The sequence below is a fragment of the Protomyctophum bolini genome (assembly GCF_963924005.1).
Source record: "Protomyctophum bolini genome assembly, chromosome: 23".
NCBI classification, from domain to species: Eukaryota; Metazoa; Chordata; class Actinopteri; order Myctophiformes; family Myctophidae; genus Protomyctophum; species Protomyctophum bolini.
Window position 1 is genome coordinate 10,877,475 of NC_137884.1, and position 18,820 is coordinate 10,896,294.

Genomic DNA, 18,820 nt, shown 5'->3' on the forward strand with positions numbered 1-18,820 from the left:
AATAACGGAATGTCAGAATTGAGACAAAGCAGTGAAAGGTCCTGAAAGATGCATAACGTCAGTCTTACCCAATACCCAATCTTTCTGTTTTATGAACACAAGGCTGCTGTACTTTATACCTCATACTTTAAATGCTTAGTATGAGGTATAAAATACAGCAGCAATTGTGTTCATAAAACACTGGCCTGACATTGCGTTGCATGTTTGAGTCCCGTTCATGACGACCATTGCTGAATGTTTCTCCCCGTCTCTCTCTCTCTCTCTCTCTCTCTCTTTCCTGTCAATCTTCACTTGTATCTATCAATACAGGCAGAAAAGCCAAAAACTAATCTTACAAAATAAATAAAATGAACTACTCCATCAGCTTTGATCACTGTTATTCAGATTCAGCCATTTTATTGGCGTCGCCATCCATGGCAGTCACCTCTCTCATGAAGAGGTTGGCTGGACTGATGCTGAACAGGCTAACTGTTTGTTTTTCAGAGACACTGAAGCGCTTCAGTCGAGGAGAGAGAGATTTCATGACACGGATGAATCCTCCACTACAGCTGACATGTTTAAGCATACTGACTGAATGACTGGCTGGTTGGCTGATCTACATACAGTGTGATCCCAGTTGATCTTTTCGTCATTGTAATTTGATAAAAGTAATTCATAAGAATGATGTTTCCTTCTTCAACTATGTTGTATTCATGCGTGACTGTATCATTGAAAGCACATCGATAATGTTAATAAATGACGTATTTGCATTGGTCGTAAAGCGGTTCTGTGTCAGTCACTCAGATCAAAACGAGAGAGACAGGAGGACACCGAGAGACGAGAGAGGAAGGATGGATGAGAGAATAAGTGACATATGACTCTGGTGAAGACCGTATAGTTCAGGTTAGCAAGTTTTGTCAATTTCTTTATTTGTTTTATTGTAAAAAAAGATTACCACAGATTTTTGGATAATTATTATAATAATGGGTTTGATTTATAATGCACTTTACATTTGGGCAAATCTCAAAAGTGCTACAATATGCATTTGCATAAAAAGCATCACACCACTATAAAAGATCTAAGAAACAGAAACAAAACATGAGGGCATAAAGCCTAGAGCTAAAACCAGTGTAGGTAAAAAATAAGTTTAGACAGATGATATCTTCATTGTTTATGGTATCCTATAGTTTACAATTCCAAATAAACATTTGATAACCTGCTGAAGCCATCCAACTCCTGCTCGGTTGAGGTATGTAATGTAGCTATGTGGTCAATGTAGACCTGTCTTGGCTCAGGGAGGCCCCTGCTATGCAGTCCCATCAGTGCCTTGAGAGAAGTAGAGATGCAGAGAGCGATGCCACTGGCTCACAGATGACAATTCAGGGGGAAATGCCTGTAAAGGTGGCCAGTTGCAATACCCTTATGGTATTTTTCTCAATGTTATTTGCAGAGCATGTTGTTTAGAGTAGGCAGATGTTTCATTGTTCACCAGGTAGCCTATCCAAAGTTTCCCAGAGACACTGAAAGTATGATTCCTTATTAGCCTCACGTAGGCTCGTAGCCTGGGGCAATATGCATTGCAAAGGCAGATGAAGGCTGGCTATGCGAGGCAGCGAGGCTACAGTACTGATACACGAAATGGACACGAGTCAAGTTGGACACTCGTATCACTCAATTGATCAAGTCAAAGGTTGCCGTTTTTAGTGTTTTTCATGTAAAAACAAATGCTTGACCTGTTACACTATCATAAAGTGATCCCACATAACGCAATATGGCAGTTACAACTGTAGCCCACTAGATGGAAGCCATACTAATGTCAGGCTTTGTTTCCAACACTAAATGAACACTGATTTTACAGGACAAGGATTATTATTATTAATAATAATAATGACACAATAAAGTATTAAAGGAAGGACTGCATTTAAAACCATTTGCTTTGGACACCACCAGGACAACAGACAGTTTGACATAATGACAAATGACACTGTGTATGCTGTACATGCAGTGTCACAGAGGAAGATAATTAACCAATCAAATTTAAGTGGGTGTGGTGTAGGCACTTTACATAGATTGTGTATTACATTCTGCCATTGACATACAACGATGGCGGAGGAAACCATGCACCGCACCAACCTGCACATCGGGAGCAATTAGGGGTTCAGTGTCTTGCTCAAGGACACTTGAGCTAATTTAACGTATACACTTGGGGTGGTTGCACTCTGCTCTTCATTGAGACATTTACTGTAGGCCTACTGTAGAACATATGTGTCTGGTGTGACCTTTGACACGATCCTGTTTATAGTTTCATAGTCTCGTGTAGCTAGACAACTATTCTAGAATCTCAGAATGCTATTATATAGAATCTGGAACTACACCTCCAGAAATCCAAGTAAGGAAGCTGCCATTTCAGCTCACGAAAATATATTTAAAAATATCTTTAAAGCTTTTTCCTTTTTTTCCTTATCTGCTAAGCAACAAGCTACCGGTATATATGCTTAGATGATTTGAAACGGAAGTGGGGAGGAGTCTCCACTTCTGCTTTATATTTAAATTTTACTCATGACTTCTGTTGCTCCAGACTGTATGATGGAAGCATTTGGAAATTGAGGCAACAGTCTGGTAACGCAAGACTAATAGTTTCACACATTTTGGTCAATTATCTTTTAAATGGTCCCTGACCACGCTGGCAGGCTCTCGGCTCTGTGATAAACATGTCAACACTTGTCTTGCACAGGACAGCCTGGGTTGAGTGGGTTCTGTACTAGAATGGGAAAGTATGGATTCTGTTCGATTATCCTGGGACTGGGCAGGGCTTTAACAAGCCATACACATTTTCAGAAAGGTTCCACTGTAATGACCTGGGCCATGTTGAAAGACCCTCCCTCCCTCCTCCTCATCTCTTCTTCTTGCCTCGCTTCCCGTTGCTATTGTAAGCGTGGCTGATGGTTTGGATGGGTAAACAGTAGATGTGCATGGGGAATTTTCTGAAGTAACTGCTCACCCAGGTCCTGAGGGTTAACACAAACAACAATATCACACAAATTGCATGAAACATGCAAATGCAATCTTTGTGTGTGTGCGTGCGTGTGTGTACATACTTGTTAACACGCTGGCTCAGGGTGAGGTAGCAGAGATGCTGCCGGTTTATTCTGTTGTCCTGCTGTCTGAGGAACTCTTTCTCTTGCTCTCTTTCAACCTCTATACGCAACGACCTCCTCAGGTCTGCCTCTATGTGAGCTAACTGGAGAGGAGAGATGGGAGGAAACAGACCAGAGTATTCTAAGTAATGGCAGCAGAATTATAATGGATTGCATTTACAATGGTCCCTTCATTCATACATTGGGAGGTGAAGCGGCAAACAGTCAACGCCGGCATCCTCACGTCCCACAACAACATGGCAATTGATTAATGTCTTTCCCAAGGACACTTCGACATGCAGAGGGGAGGTGCCAAGATTCGTACCGCTGACCCTGTACCGCTGATTCGTACCGCTGACCTGCTCTACCTACTGAGCGACAACTGCCACATGACCGGGAGATGGTGAGTTCAAACCCCACTAACATTTTGGCACGTCAAAAAATCCCTTTCACCTAGAAACTCCATTCACACTTTTTATTATTCAGCTTACTGTGGAGACACATGCTGGAACGTTTTACTTTGAAATGTTTTGTAGTTTCTGAGTTATTTAATTTAAACGCCCAATGCATTCTCTATGGCAATAGCACAAACTTTGGCATGCTACTAGTCCTACATACTTACCTACCAACCCCATTCTAGCCTACTTAGGTTCATCTTACGGTGGACATGTTTTGACTGCAATGGGAAGTGCATTCCACAGTTTTGGAGCCAGAAGGGAAAAGAGTTTGGGACGTGTGGAGCGTTGTCCCGGCGTTTTTAGTGAGGGTACTTCCAGCTTCCCTGCGTTGGCTGATCTGAGTGCGCGGGAGGGTTTGTAGGGTTCAATCATACTTGCAAGATATGGGGGAGCCATACCTTTGGTTGCTTTGAATGCCAGCATCAGAGTTTTGTATTCTGTGCGGGCAGCGACCGGGAGCCAGTGGAGGGAGCGGAGCAGGGGGGAGACATGTGCGAATTTTGTCTGGTTGAAGACCAAGTGAGCTGCGGCATTTTGGATCAGCTGGAGAGGCTTAAGTGCACATGCTGGTAGGCCAGTAAGGAGGGAGTTACAATAGTCGAGTTTTGACAAGACTGTTGTCTGGATTAGGAGCTGGGCTGATTCCTGGGTGAGGAACGGTCTAATTCGTCGTATGTTATAGAGTGTGAACCTACAGGATCGAGTGACAGCTGTGATGTGAGCTTTGAACGAGAGCTGACTGTCCAGGACAACACCAGCTACTAGTCCTACATACTTAAACCTACCAACCCCATTCTAGCCTACTTAGGTTCATCTTAGGGTGGACATGTTTGCCTGAAAAGGAATCTTTGAAATGTGTTATAGTTTTAGAAATATAGTGCTTTCAAATTTGAGACATTTAACATGGGGCTCAATGGCAGCTTTATAGGCACTCAAAAATCACATTCACCTAGAAACTCCATTCACACTTTTTATTATTCGGCTTACTGTGGAGACACATGCTGGAAGTTTTTACTTTGAAATGTTTTGTAGTTTCTGAGTTATTTAACTTAAACGCCCAATGCATTCTCTATGGCAATAGCACAAATTTATAAATGCTAATGTTTCTCATCCTCCGCAACACGCAATTTCTTTTCTCCAAAAATTCAAAAAACGATGGGCTATAACCCATTGTTTTTTTATTTTTTTCAACTCCTCAAAAATGATGTTAAACGGCGTGCTATAGTATGCCGTACGATATGGGCTCTAGCCCATGGTCCAAAATGATGGGCCCCTGATCCACTGCCACCTCCAAATAGTGCTTAATCCATGCCGAAATGTATTGGGCAGAATGGCAGTTATACCCCATGACGTGAAAACGTTTCCCCCTCACATCCCCCTCGTTGACAAAAGTCTGTCCCACGGGGACACCAAACGTGGTCGTAGCCCCTGGCACCACAAAGGGGTTATTCTGGCCCTGTGTGTATGTTCATGTGTTTGTTGCAGTTTCACCTCCTGCAGTAGACTCCTGTTCTCCTCCAATTTTCTCTGTTGTTCATACAGAGGCAGTGAGGCCCCCTCCTCTCCTCCTCTCTCCTTCTCCACCTCCCCTCTCTCTGCCATCTCTTTCTCTCTCTGGCGTATGGTTAGTTGTGTGGCAGTACTGTGGATCACAAGGAAGATACAGAATATTGAGGGATTACAGCAGGGGAGAGACACATAGTTGAACCCAGAGTTTCCATTCCAATGTGTGTATGCAGTCAGACTTGCGTGGTCACACAGTAATGTATCCCTCCACTACGGAGTACGGACACGCCTCAGTGGCAACACGCACGCACGCACGCACGCACGCACGCAGGCACACAGTCGCACACACACACACACACACACACACACACACACACACACACACACACACACACACACACACACACACACACACACACACACACACACAGTAATGTAATCTCGTTATCTGATTGACTCAAAAGGTCAAAAATCTCACTTTACACACCCTGTCTGTCTGTCTGTCTGCTTTTCTTCTCTCATCTAATATTGTGAGTCTTACTTATGTTGATAAGTTGCTGTCAGAAAACACTTATTATATCATATCATATATTATATTATATTATATCTCCATATTTTAACTTTTGTTTTTTTGCAAAACAACGGCCTACTTAATCACAGTATAACACAAATGCATCAAAAGTAGCAGATCGAGCTTATAAATCTGCTACGTTTGATATTTTGGAATTTGAATGTGTGTGTGTGTGTGTGTGTGTGTGTGTGTGTGTGTGTGTGTGTTTATGCGTGCGTGCGTGCGTGAGTGCGTGTACTGTGCACATCTTTCATGTTCCTCAATTTGAGAGAGATTCTGATCTCCCTGTAGTACCATCTCCTGTAACTGATAATACATTAAATTATTAATAATAATGGTACATAATAATAGATGCTATTAAGCACATACAACACGACAATGGCAACCCACTCAGGATGTGGTATCAACTGACATCAATGAAAAGCTGGTAATTAAGTATACAGAGAGAGAGAGAGAGAGAGAGAGAGAGAGAGGACATGAAAAAGAAGAGACATTGAAGGGCTTCCAAGACGGTAATGTCCAGGTGACAGCAGACACCTGTTCATCACACTGGAAGATGAGACCATATTGGCAGCACTCACACCCTCGCACCCTCACGCATGCACATGCACCTGAATGGAGGTTAGTTACCAATAGCCAAAGCAGGGTGGATGCAATATTGATATGCTATTGTTTATGTGACTTGTGTTCACCGTCAGAAATAAGAGATTCTTGTCATGGTACTCTTGGAGTGAGTGGACAACTGACTGTGTCCTCCCTTCTGCTCAGCTGTAACAGGTCTCCACGAGCATGAAGCTATACAAACTGTTCAACCCTCTCCTACAGAGCCGCACTGTAAAACACATTGTGAGTTTCAGCAACAAGAGATAGCTACATGAATAAATACTTCTAATAACAATTTAGAGTAGCCAATTATCTTTACGCATTTTCTCTCCCAGTTTAGTAGTTATGCCAATGAATTCCTGCATGCTTGCAACTTCCGTTGTACCCTACTGTATATCAGGGGGGTGTCAACCCTTTTTATACCAAGTACCACCACATTATCTCCAACTTCCACCATATCCCGTGGTTCCACCCCGAACACATGAGGCCAATTGTGTTCGTAAGGCACTCGACAAGTTGGATGCAACGCAATGGATTTAAACCCCATAGCTAACGCAAAGATTTGGACTCTCGCAGATGTATTTATCGATTCTACCAGAGTCCAAATGTTGGTCTACATTTCCTCTGCGTCACCTGACATATAGTTTTTTCTCCAAGTCTGATCAACTATCAAACATTCACAATGAGCTGTGTTTAACATAATACCCCCCAACACACACACATGTATATACATAAAAGATACTCACAGGATAGGACACTGTGTTTCCATCAGACAGGGCAACAGGTATAGTGCTGTGAGAGAGACAACCTATTCTTGTGTTTCTGCCTTGAAACTTTACCTTCCTGTCTTCACCGGACTCATGTATGCGCGCACGCACGCACGCGCACGCACATGCACACACACACACACACACACACACACACACACACACACACACACACACAGTCACACACACACACACACACACACACACACACACACACACACACACACACACACACACACACACACACACACACACACACCTGTCCGCTTTCATCTCAGACACCTAATTAGTTTGTGCTGCTACCGCCTACCACATAGCCTACCACTTAAATTAGTCATCAGTGTGCGTGTGTGTGTGTGTGTGTGTGTGTGTGTGTGTGTGTGTGTGTGTGTGTGCGTGTGTGTGTTTGATTTAACCTGCTCTTGTTTCTGCCTGTCAGTCTCTTTCCCGTTCACTTCTTCTCATTTACTTTACCTCTGTCCCGACTCCGAGCAGAAAACACTTATCTCCATATTTTAACTTGTTTTTTTTGTGTGCAAAATAACGGCCTACTAGATCACCTGCTGGAGTTTTAATCACACCACCTGCCAATTGTGTGACTGCAAACTTTTGTGTTTCCCTGGTCAATTGGTGATGACGTCTGCGGTAAACAGGACGTATTTGTAAACTCAGTTCATCGATCTTTCCGGCCCCCCCTCGCCAGAGAGAAAGGCGTCCGTGTGCATCTCTTGAAAAGGTGGAGATAATTCACTAAATACACGTTTTGTGCCAGAACTTTCACGTGGATATAAAACTAGAGGACCATATTTCACTCCACGTCTTTGGAATTATTTAATGGGTGAGTACAAACGGAGCATTTATCACATTTAGGCCGCACATTTTGAACCCGAACCAGGATCTGATGCAAGCGATCTATGCCTGAGATACATGAAAATTTACGAAGTATAATTAAATGATCACAGGCATTCTAGGTCTAAGTTAGGCCAATCACCGGATTTACATTGACATGGCGCTCTGCTTTGACACAGCACAGGTGTTTATGTCCAGCAGGTGGCAGCAAAGCCTATCATGATTTAGAAAGGCAGCTTAATTTCATCATTGAATATTGAATCAGAATGGATTTGAACAATCACAATATATAATGTCAATGTTTGGCATAGTGGGTCCATTACGAATTACGATTAGCCTACATTTTTCGCCCAGAAGAATTGTTTGTAGAGTGAAAATGTTGTGAAAAAGCCTTTTAAACCAGGCGAGCTGGAATCATTGTCTATACAAGTCTAGACTAGAGTAGACTAGACCCTAATATTGTCGCTGTTGGGTGGAACAATTGTATGTCCAAAACTCGGAAAGGAAAGGGAAAACCAATGGAGTAATTTAGTCACAAGCTCTTGTTAATACCATTCATTGGTGGTTGAATAATATAAAACCCAGATTCGAACCCACCACGTATTCCTATGTCATTGTCAGCAGGGAGGGAGTGTTGGGAGACCTAACGAAATAATTGGAACATCACCTGACACCTGGAGTTATTTAAGTGTGACTGATTAGCCAAACTGTTATAGATTAACCCTGACAAAGACCTTTAGGTCGAAACGCGGTGGTCACTTTTAGTTGCCTTGCTCATCAATAAATCATATTTATATTTTTCACCAAGGAGTGCCTTGGAATCCTTTTTTCTTTGCAAGTCTGCATTTTACACCTTTTACACTTTTGCTTGAATGCAACATTCAATGGGCTTTAAAGCCCATTGAATGTTGATTAATGCCCTCCTTTTTGGTTTTTGTTAAGTTAAAGCACTATCAGTGAATTTCTGATAGTAATCAACATTGCTGTGATTTAGAGTTGTCTTGCATGTTGTTCCCACTGGAGGGTGCAATACAATTGTACAGTATATTCAGAAACTGCTTCCAGCTCTGTAATCTTCACTTCCTGCCAGGCTGTTTTGCTATGGTAGCTGAGAGAAGAAGCTGTGAACAACTGGTATGAAAAGAACAAAATATGTATATACAATACACACTAATAATCATTTATTGTTGATTTCCATAGGCTAATACATGAGAGCTAATGAGCCATTCTCTTATCGGAGTCCAGACTGATCCTGATTCCTGAAGCAAAGAGCATTCAGATAGTGTTCCTCCACAGCATCCCTCCACTGTGTCTATTCTTGGACCAATTCTTATTGGTCCAAAGGGCCCCTGCCGCAAGTCTCTGATGTCTTGGTACTGTGGGCAGACGGTTAGGAAGTGTAGCTCAGTCTCTACCTCGTTTTGTGTGCAGTGGGTGCATACTATAGTCTGTCTTCTCTTGTGAGCCAAGTCGGCCTATCAATCGCGAGACTTGTGTTCACTGAGTCTATATCGAGTTAAATAATGTTTTGATGGATAAATGCAAAAGAAAAACTGTCGGGCAGAGCCGGAAACTGATGCTGATGTTAAAGCCGCGTCACACACAGCATTTCCTGACATATCGATATGGTACGTTACAATTATCGGGCAGGAATACAATATGATTAGTCAAACCAACCCTGGCATGCAGAGGGGGTGCAGGGGCTTGCCTTGGGCCCTGCCCTTTTGCCTCAAAGTGATCCGTGGCCCTTATCAATATTAGATATTTTAATGTTTACTTGGTAATGAGAACGTATTTCTTATTTTACTGTCAAATGAATGACATGGGCCAAATTATTGTGGAACATCTTATTCTATTAGCATGTAAATGTAGGCCGCACAAAAAACAGACACCCCAACATGTGCCCTTTTCTTGGGTTTGAGCCCTCAGCACGGCCCTGGGCCTAGTGGAGTAGTAGAAGTTCTAGTGTAGAAGTAAACATTTATTGGAGATGGATTGGAAATAATCCAGTGAAGTAAAAATAAATCAGACCGTGAGTGGTGCAACAGCGCCCCCTGTTGGTACCCTAAACATAAATAGGGACGGGTGGACGGACATTGGAGGTTTTTTTGAGTGGTTGCGCCACTCAAAAAGTATCTCAAAATGTAGGCCTATAAATGTAATGCCTTTACTTGAATAAATGTACTTAGGGCGAGAGACGTCAGGGCAGGGGGCGGGGCTTCGAAAGGAGCAGCAGCTCAGACTGAGCAGACGGAGAATGCAGCCTGTGTGTGTCCCTTCCCTTCTCCTCCTCCTCTCATAGTGATGAGCCGCTGGCTGCTGCTCCTCCATCCCTGTCTACACCACCCTACACCACCACCATGGACTGATCTGATGATCCATCATCATCTCCGCTTCACCCCACCCACCGGTCCAGTTACCAGCTAGTACCAGGGAAGGGATGTTTTAGATGCACGCTGCATGCGGGCCCAGGAGCTCCGCCTGAGAGGGGACTGGGAGGCTTGAAGAGAGACAGTGGAACCACCGGGCCGCGGGTTGGTTCGAACCCGGGTTTGTAGCCAGCCAGGGCCACAGCTGAAGAACACTGTGTGCGTCTTGGAGAGAGAGAGGGAGAGACGGAGAGCGAGGGAGAGAGGGAGAGAGAGTGAGAGTCAGCGACAGAAGCGGTCTGATGCTGCAGGAAAATCGCCATTGTTTGGATGCGCTGGTGGTGAAAGCTGAGGTGGGAAAATATATACTTTACTCTGCGAGCTATCATGGTCTCGACGTTACTCTCCGCGATCTATCTCCAGTGTTTTATCCAGGTAAGGATGTTATTGTTATTATTTTACTATATATGAGTATAATAATAACCTACACACAGTAGTCTGCTGCCCTATCCATCAGTCTGAATGCCCCGCATGTCTGGGATCAGTCATGTGCAGCAGTGCAGCATAACGGTTTTGTGGAAATTAACCACATTTTTTTCATAAAGCATATAGGGGTGTTTATTGTTATTTGCATGCAACACGCATAAGTTATATTTACAGGGCAAAGTCTGTGTTTGCAACTCTGTGGTGTTGGGGTAATGGTGTCTGTGGGGAATTCGCGTTTTGGCGTTGAAAGCCGGTTTTGTATACTAGCCTATTTCTTCAGGCAAAATTGGGTCACTGACTCGGCTGCGCGCGCGCGCACACACACACACACACACACACACACACACACACACACACACACACACACACCCACGCGCGCACACACACACACACACACACACACACACACACACACACACACAGACAGTCACGCACACACATGCACACACACACACACACACACACACACACACACACACACACACACACACACACACACACACACACACAGTGATTCCCTTCCCAGCCGTGACAGGAACACTATATGGCTGAGGGCCTGCATCATCTGACACACACACACACACACACAGACACACAGGGCCTGATTCACGAAGCTGTTTACAACTTTACACCCATATTTTGGATGTATCGGAATAGTTAGTAGTGGGACCGCGCTCTTTCTCAACTCTGCTCAGATGCAGACTTACATGGGACCAAAGCTGTGTCATTAGAATACCTTAACGTGGGTGGTTTGGGAAATTCCTTTACACACAAAACGTGGATGTAAACAGCTTAGTAAATCTCGCCCAATCACTGCTGGGTTCTTGTTTTCTCTGAGAGATCCTAGTATACTTACTTACTTACTGCCCTTTACGCCGGCTGGCATGTAGGGCAGCAACAAAGGATCTCCACTTCAGTCTGTCCTGGGCCAGCGTCTTTATAGATCCCCAGGTGTGATGCAGGGTCTTCAACTCTCCCTCCACTGTCCTACGCCAGGTGTTCTTGGGTCGGCCTCTTTTGCGTTTGCCCTCTGGTGTCCAGTGAAGTGCCGTTTTGGTGATGTTGTCCTGTTCTCTACGCATGACATGCCCAATCCATTTCCACCGCCTTCTCATAAGGATGGTATCCATGTTTTCTTGTTTACATAGATCAAGAAGGTGTTGGTTGGAGATGGTTTTGGGCCAGAATATTCGCTGGATTTTCCTTAAACTTTTGGTGTGGAAGGTTGACAGTTTGTGGAGGAGAGATCCTAGCAGTATAGTTTATTGAGGCACCAGACTGTCTCTCTGCATTTGAATCTGATGAATGTGTGATCGCACGTGTGCTAAATGCCTGCATTGTAAATTGTAACACAACACACCTGCATGTCTAGGTGAAAGTGGTCAGAAACTCTGCGGAACATAGATCCAGTGTGAGGCCTATATACACAAACAGTCTCCTACCAGTTTTGCCATGTCTGCTTATCATAAGTGACTTTGGGTTTCTTTTTCTGTAAATGTGCTTAACTAAATATTGGTAATATTGGCATTGGGGGGGTCGGGGGGTGGGAGCCGAGGGCTTGTTGCGAATGCAGTGAGCACTTACTATGAGACCTAGCAGATCATGTCTGTCTGTGTGTCTGTCTGTCTGTCTGTCCCGCTTTTGTGCCCATGAGCACTTACTATGAGACCTAGCAGATCATGTCTGTCTGTGTGTCTGTCTGTCTGTCTGTCCCGCTTTTGTGCCCATATATGGAGCTGAGTGATTTGTGTCACCATGACTCAGCCATAACCATATAAGGAGTCCCCAAAGCAGCTATACGTCCAAAACCCAAATATGTACGAGCTGCGTTCGCTTCCCGCGTTTGCGCGTCTTACTGGTTTCTAAAGTTTAGTAGCTTATTTGGGCTTGCTGCCTAATGTCGTTTAAACCAGTGATTCTCACACATTTTCATGTCAAGAACCCCCAGATTAATCATGTATTTTTTCCAAGGACCCTACATCTAAAGAACATTTTCTACCAGGGAATGGGACCCTCATACCAGATTTGGGTTGTTAAAATGTGTAAAAAAAACAAGTTTGTTTAATAGCAGATCTACACAGCTCACAACACGTCACAGCGCTGTGAGCATTGTCACCTAGTGAGTCGTGACAGTCGCTTCTCTTGGGCTTTTTTTCATAGACCATGGCTGCTTATTTCTCTCACGCAATTGAATAATTTTGAAACATTTTAACACAGATCTTCTGTTATGATAATCCCTGGCAGCCTGGCAAAATATATTTTCAGTTGGGGTTCTACAGCCAAATATAGGCCTATATATTTATTTATCACTTTGGGGGTCCTTGACATGAAAACGCTTGAGAACCAGTGTTATAAAACACCATTGACATAGCTTTTTGAGATGTTTTTAAACACTGTTGAGATATGCTGATCCCCACCCACCCACAATCATCATGTATTGATCAGAATAAACCTATTGATTGATGACCGCTAATCTCTGATAATTGCCAGTGTTAACCCCACTCCATCTTTGTAAGGACAAAGACAGGACCCTATATCCAATTCTAGGCCAGCCATGGGTCTTCGACAGGGACTCCTAAGGGGTCTTTAGAGTTACTGCAGGGCTGTCGCCAAATCCTTGTGTCATAGGAAACTTCCACCTCGTGAAACACTTCAACACTAGCATCATGTGATTAACCCCATTCAGCCCTGACGTCGAATTAAAAAAAAAAAAGTTTTCTAAATCATGACAATTTTCTGAAAGATTTGAGGCACATTTTAACGATTTTTCAATTGCTAAATCATAACATAATGTATGTAACCACCAAAAGGGGTTCCCGCTCAAAATGGGTTAAATGTCTGAAGAAAATGTGTAAAGAAAGAAAGAAAGAGAGAAACAAAACACTTTAATTTACACAACACAGTGAAGACTATGAATTAAGTTATATATGTATGTACATATATACATTTTAGTCTGCACCACAATGTTGAAGACCCCGGTTCTAGACAAAATTCTCCCTCCATTAAAGAAAGGATATAACAAACAAATTGTTGTAAATGTAAAAAACGGGCCTATGCAGTGAGTCACACAAGATAAGAGTGGAAAAAAGTATTGTGTACCAGTATTGTGTGCAGCATTATCAGATTTATTTTTCTTTTCAATTTCCTGTTAATTTCACACATTGCTTTGCACACATTGCGCCACTTCGTGCAGCGCCGCAAGCTTGTTAATCTATTTTGTGATAAAATAAATAAATATGAATCTTTAAAGTTTTTTTGGGGGTCCCTGTTTAGATGGGGGTGCATGGCCAGATACATTATATCATTAAATTATATGTATCTGACACCCCAAAAATGTGGGGGTCCTTAAGGCCTATTCAAAGTCTGGATTTTCGGTGGTGAGGTGACCACCGCTCCGGTGGTGAGGTGACCACCGGAGCTGTAATAATGTGGAGCGGTGGTGAGTAAAAACAGAGAGAAGGGCTGGGGAGAGCGGTGGTTTGCTCTTCACCGCGATGTCCGTTGTAGTTGCGGTGGTCACCTCACCACCGATAAATCAGACTATGAATAACGCTTAAGCATGGAAAGGTTTGAGAACTACTGACATTTGTAGAATCAACCTCAGGTCTTAATGGATAAAAAAATATATCGCCTTGCCTGCCTCCTGTTATCTTAATGGAGCAAGTGACATAAATGTCATTGACTGGGATATCCTTTTTGACACTCTTTTATTTGTATATTTGTGTATATAAAACAAATCCCCTGTTGACTCTCCTAATTACACCTTCATTGTTCATGTGAAGCAGTTTGTAACCGGCTAAAAGGAATAAGTGTAATATGTAAACGATTATGTATGGCTGAGTGGTCATTGTTTATACATAGGCCTAAATGACCTACAGGCTGATTAACCACCTCTGCGATTATCCCGTTACCTATAAATTAATAAATTGACCCAAAACAAAATACAAAACGAGGCATTTCCTTGCTTGATGAAAGTATTCCATGTGTCGCGCTGGCCGGCGTCTGCCCAGCTGCAGCACAGTCTGAAAACAAGGAAGTGAGTTGGTCAAATAGAATCCATTTTCGGGTACTGCATCGTCTAATCCTCGCGAATGTTTTCAAAAACATTTTTGAGAGCAATGTTTAGCTGTAAATGACATTGTGTGTGTGTGTTTACATGGCTGTCATGTTGGAAACAGCAGTAAATCAGCGGGGCACAGCAGGTGCTCAGAGGGTTTGATTAGGCATCGGTCTAGAGTTATAGAGTGGAGCGGCCATTATCCAGAAATAACAGACCGCTGAAGCTGAATTTGGCGATTGACCAATCAGAATCAAGCATTCAACCAAGCCGTGCAATAAAGGTATATAAAGTATACATGATTTGAACATTAATACAGTGGGAAAAGCGGTCTGCTTGCTGTTGTCAGTGATGAAGAAATGGATTGTGGCGGTAGCACTGATTTCAGCTACGGACTGCTGCCCTACTCTTAGCACTGCAGTGGGCGCAGGTGGCAGCAGGCAATGAAATTCTTCTGCTAATTGAAGGCCGCATATAGCGAGCAGATTGTGTGTGCCATTCACACCTGCGTGCAAATTCCATTTACATTAATACCACATGAATCCGAGCATTCCTATTTTGGGCTGAGCATCCGGTGAAAATAGCCGATCTACAATCATACACTGCGTCTCGCAACGCCAAATACCTTTGTTGTAAAAGGAAAGTATAGAGTGAAACAATAGAGACCCTGGTGCACATGACAACTAGGGAGACAGGGGGACCCTCATCCAGTCTGCTTGCTTATCCATCTGATTCCTTATCAATCAGCCCACTAATGATTAGTAATATTATAATCAATCATATCCTTTATATTATTGGTCGTTGGTTGACAAATTGGGCAACTCTATCACTTTCATTTAACCCATTGAGACCGATTACATGTTGGCTAAATTCATGTTCCTTGTTTTTACTAAGGAATTCGACAAAAGCTTCATTAGAACAACATTATGTTTGTGCCAGTGATTTGATTTAACTGACGTGACTCTCGTCTCTCGAGATATGACTAGGCCTGTCATAATTATTACATAATCGCCTATCGCAATTATTTCGGAGAATCGCAATTATTTTTGCATAATCCTCAATCTTTTGAATGTTGAAAAGAATTTCATACATTTTCAAACATTTAGCAGATCTACAAGATCTACACAAAATCAATAGCAGAAAAAGCTGATCTACAAGCTTACAACACGTCACGTCATTTGTCATATCTGTCCTGTGCAATTTGTATAATCAAGGTCATTATGACCAGCACTTATAATACTTCATAAACCTTGTTATACATGCTTATATATTTTGTAACACGTGTTATGAAGCCTTATAAGCACATTTTAATGCAATATTAATGTGATTATGATGCAGTCAAATGTTACAGTAGTGGGCTAGCGGCTTGTCTTTTCCTGGTTTTAAAGGATGCATTGCATTAAAGTGATGTAATTGACTTACTGACAGCTGTTAGGCCTGTCACAATTACATAATGGCCTATTTGTCATTCATTTGAGATTGTCGCTTGCATAATCGTTTCCATTTTGAGAAAGGTTCATGCATTTTGTAGCATTTTCAGAAATAGGCAATAATAAATATGACGTATTTTGGCCATAATACATGATTTTATTATGATTATCAGTCAAAATATACACAGGGACCTACCCCCCCGCGACACACGCACTAGAACCCCCACAGGGAGTGCAGTGCCCGGTGTCGAGTCGGTCAGACCCACGGTTGACCAGAACCGCCCGCCACAAAAGGCCTCTGCCTGGGCTCTGGACAGGGCCCCTGCCCAGGCTCCATATGATGGGGCTAGGCCTCTGCCTGGGCTCTGGACAGGGCCCCTGCCCAGGCTCCATATGATGGGGCTGGCCTGTTCTGACATCACAAATATGTTCTGAGTCATCAGTCATCTGCATAGACTCCACATTTGACGCCACAAGACGCCTTAAGGGCGAGAAGCGACCACGGGGGAAACAACAGATTGGCTCCGCTCTAGTAACAACAACAATCAGTGTTCCGACCCACAGCTTGAGAAGCACTGCTATGGGAAGTTGCTTCAGACAAGGGCAGCAGCCAAATGATCAGAAATGCAACCACAACCAATAAATAACGCTGACACCGTCGCTAAATCACTGACTTTGTCGAATAGCGTCCTGTTGAAGGGAGGAAGTATACGAAACGTAGAGGAATGCCCAACCCTGGCGTTTCTAGGGCCGTCTCCTTGTCTTCTGGCTCCGCCGGGAGTCGTCATTACATTTGGGGAGTAGTGTTGTTGCGTTTGCATAAGGAGACAACAGTGGTCTTTTTCTACTTGACAGAGAGAGAGAGAGAGAGAGAGAGTGTGTGTGTGGGTGGGTGGATGGGCACCCCTGGGTGAAAACTCATTGTCAGCTATGTGGAGGAGGGCTGTGTTGTCTACACACAGCACAGCACAGCCAGCTCTGCCCATTGGCTGTTTGTTTTCTTTGATTAAACGCCAAGGGGGGGGGGGGGGGGGCACTTTGGCTCACAATTAAAGCATACAATGGCCGGAGTCACTGGAGCAGGTTTTCTTTAATTACGTTCTCTGCTCAGTCCTGATCCACTCTTTCTGAGTTAATGTGTGTGTGCGTGCATGTGTGTGTGTGTACGTGGGTGTGTGTGTGTGTGTGTGTGTGTATGTGTGCTTGTATGTGCGTGTGCAAGTTGTGTGTGTGTGCCATTGTCCTAGGTGGGTGGATGGATGGATGGGAGGATGTTTTCGAAACATGGGAGGAAAGTCGCAGCCATCAGCAAAGCACCTCGGAGACATAGGGCTATATTTTGCGCCACCTCTTACGCTTAATCCCTAAACTTATTTGCCACTTTACTATTTCGAAAAACCTTCAAATAGTTCAATTAGCCGACCTACAAGCTTACAACGTGTCGCTGTAGTTCGGCTAGTTGAACTATTTTAAAATATATTTCGAAATGGTAAAAAATGGCAAAATAGGTTTAGGGATAAGGGGTAAGGGGAGGCCCAAGATAGGGGTTTCCGCTGGTTTCTTAATCTGTGCTTGTCTGTCAATCAATCAATCAATCAATGAACTAGTCATTAGTCATTTTTATTTTAAGTTTTCTCATGACAGTTGATTTTTGAGTTTGTTAAGTTGTTTTTACTGTCGGACATCTTCATTGCTGCAGTGCGATTGGGACTGTTGTAATCTGCCTATAACAAATACAGTTAGTTTTTCCCCATCATATTATTGTCCACATGGTCATCGCCCCAAACCTTGTGAAGCGGCAGAGAAGATGCATACGTGAACGTGTTTGGGAAGATTGTTGCGGAACCTCTGTCAAAAATGACACTGCTAAGTCTAACCCATTCAAGGCGGGAGCCCCTTGTGGTGTTTTTTAAGCATTATGTTATACTTTAGCTGTTGAAAAATAGCAGCTCTACAAGCTCATAGCACAGCACCGAGAGCTGTGCTGCGAGCTTGTAGATTATGTTTTGGTCTAATATTGGGCCCCGATATTTCTACCAGCTCGGTCACAGATGAGAGGGAGTCGTGGGACTCCATTCAACAGCAGCTGTGTAGGGGCTGTGTCCGCCACAGAAAGCCTTTTATGAGCAGAGTTCTCGCCCCGCACGCAGCGTTTGGTGACACCCGCAACCATAGGCGTTGTTTCTGATTTAGCTGGTGGGTGCTCCTAACACTGGTACTATCTAGTATAGTAGTATTCACATAGCCTATGTGTGTGCCCAGCGCCACAAACAGCTGTATGGCGCTCACAGCCCAATTTGGACCCCTTAATGAAGAGGCTAGCGTGTTTACTGTGAGCCCGTCCTTTTCGGACGGGCAGTAACTCTCTCTCTCTCTCTCTCTGGCTTTGAGAGACAGAGAGTCAGAGAGTGAGAGAAGTAAGTGTAGGCTACATTTAAAGTTTTTAATTTTGATTTGGCCGATGATTACAAGTGGCACAAGGAATTAATAAGACTCAGACTACAGAGAGAGAGTTTCAATGACAGAACTCCATTCAGAATGACGTGTGGTATAAGACGGGGTATCATGCATCCGGCACGGGGCACACGTTACAAGGCATTTTAACCGC

The 18,820-nt window shown here is 43.5% G+C and overlaps 2 protein-coding genes across 2 annotated transcripts in view; both read left to right on the forward strand.

Annotated features, from left to right (window-relative positions):
- Positions 1-672, forward strand: part of ctc1 (CTS telomere maintenance complex component 1) — a 19,233-nt gene extending 18,561 nt beyond the window's left edge. The window contains exon 25 of the mRNA XM_080757415.1: positions 484-672. Within this exon, the coding sequence (XP_080613541.1) occupies positions 484-578 (95 nt within the window). The 3' untranslated portion in view covers positions 579-672. The remainder of the gene's footprint in view (positions 1-483) is intronic.
- Positions 673-10,162: 9,490 nt separating this feature from the next.
- ptpro (protein tyrosine phosphatase receptor type O) overlaps positions 10,163-18,820 on the forward strand; it is a 70,638-nt gene continuing 61,980 nt past the window's right edge. The window contains 1 exon segment of the mRNA XM_080757020.1: positions 10,163-10,674. Coding sequence (XP_080613146.1) covers positions 10,627-10,674 — 48 coding nt within the window. The 5' untranslated portion in view covers positions 10,163-10,626.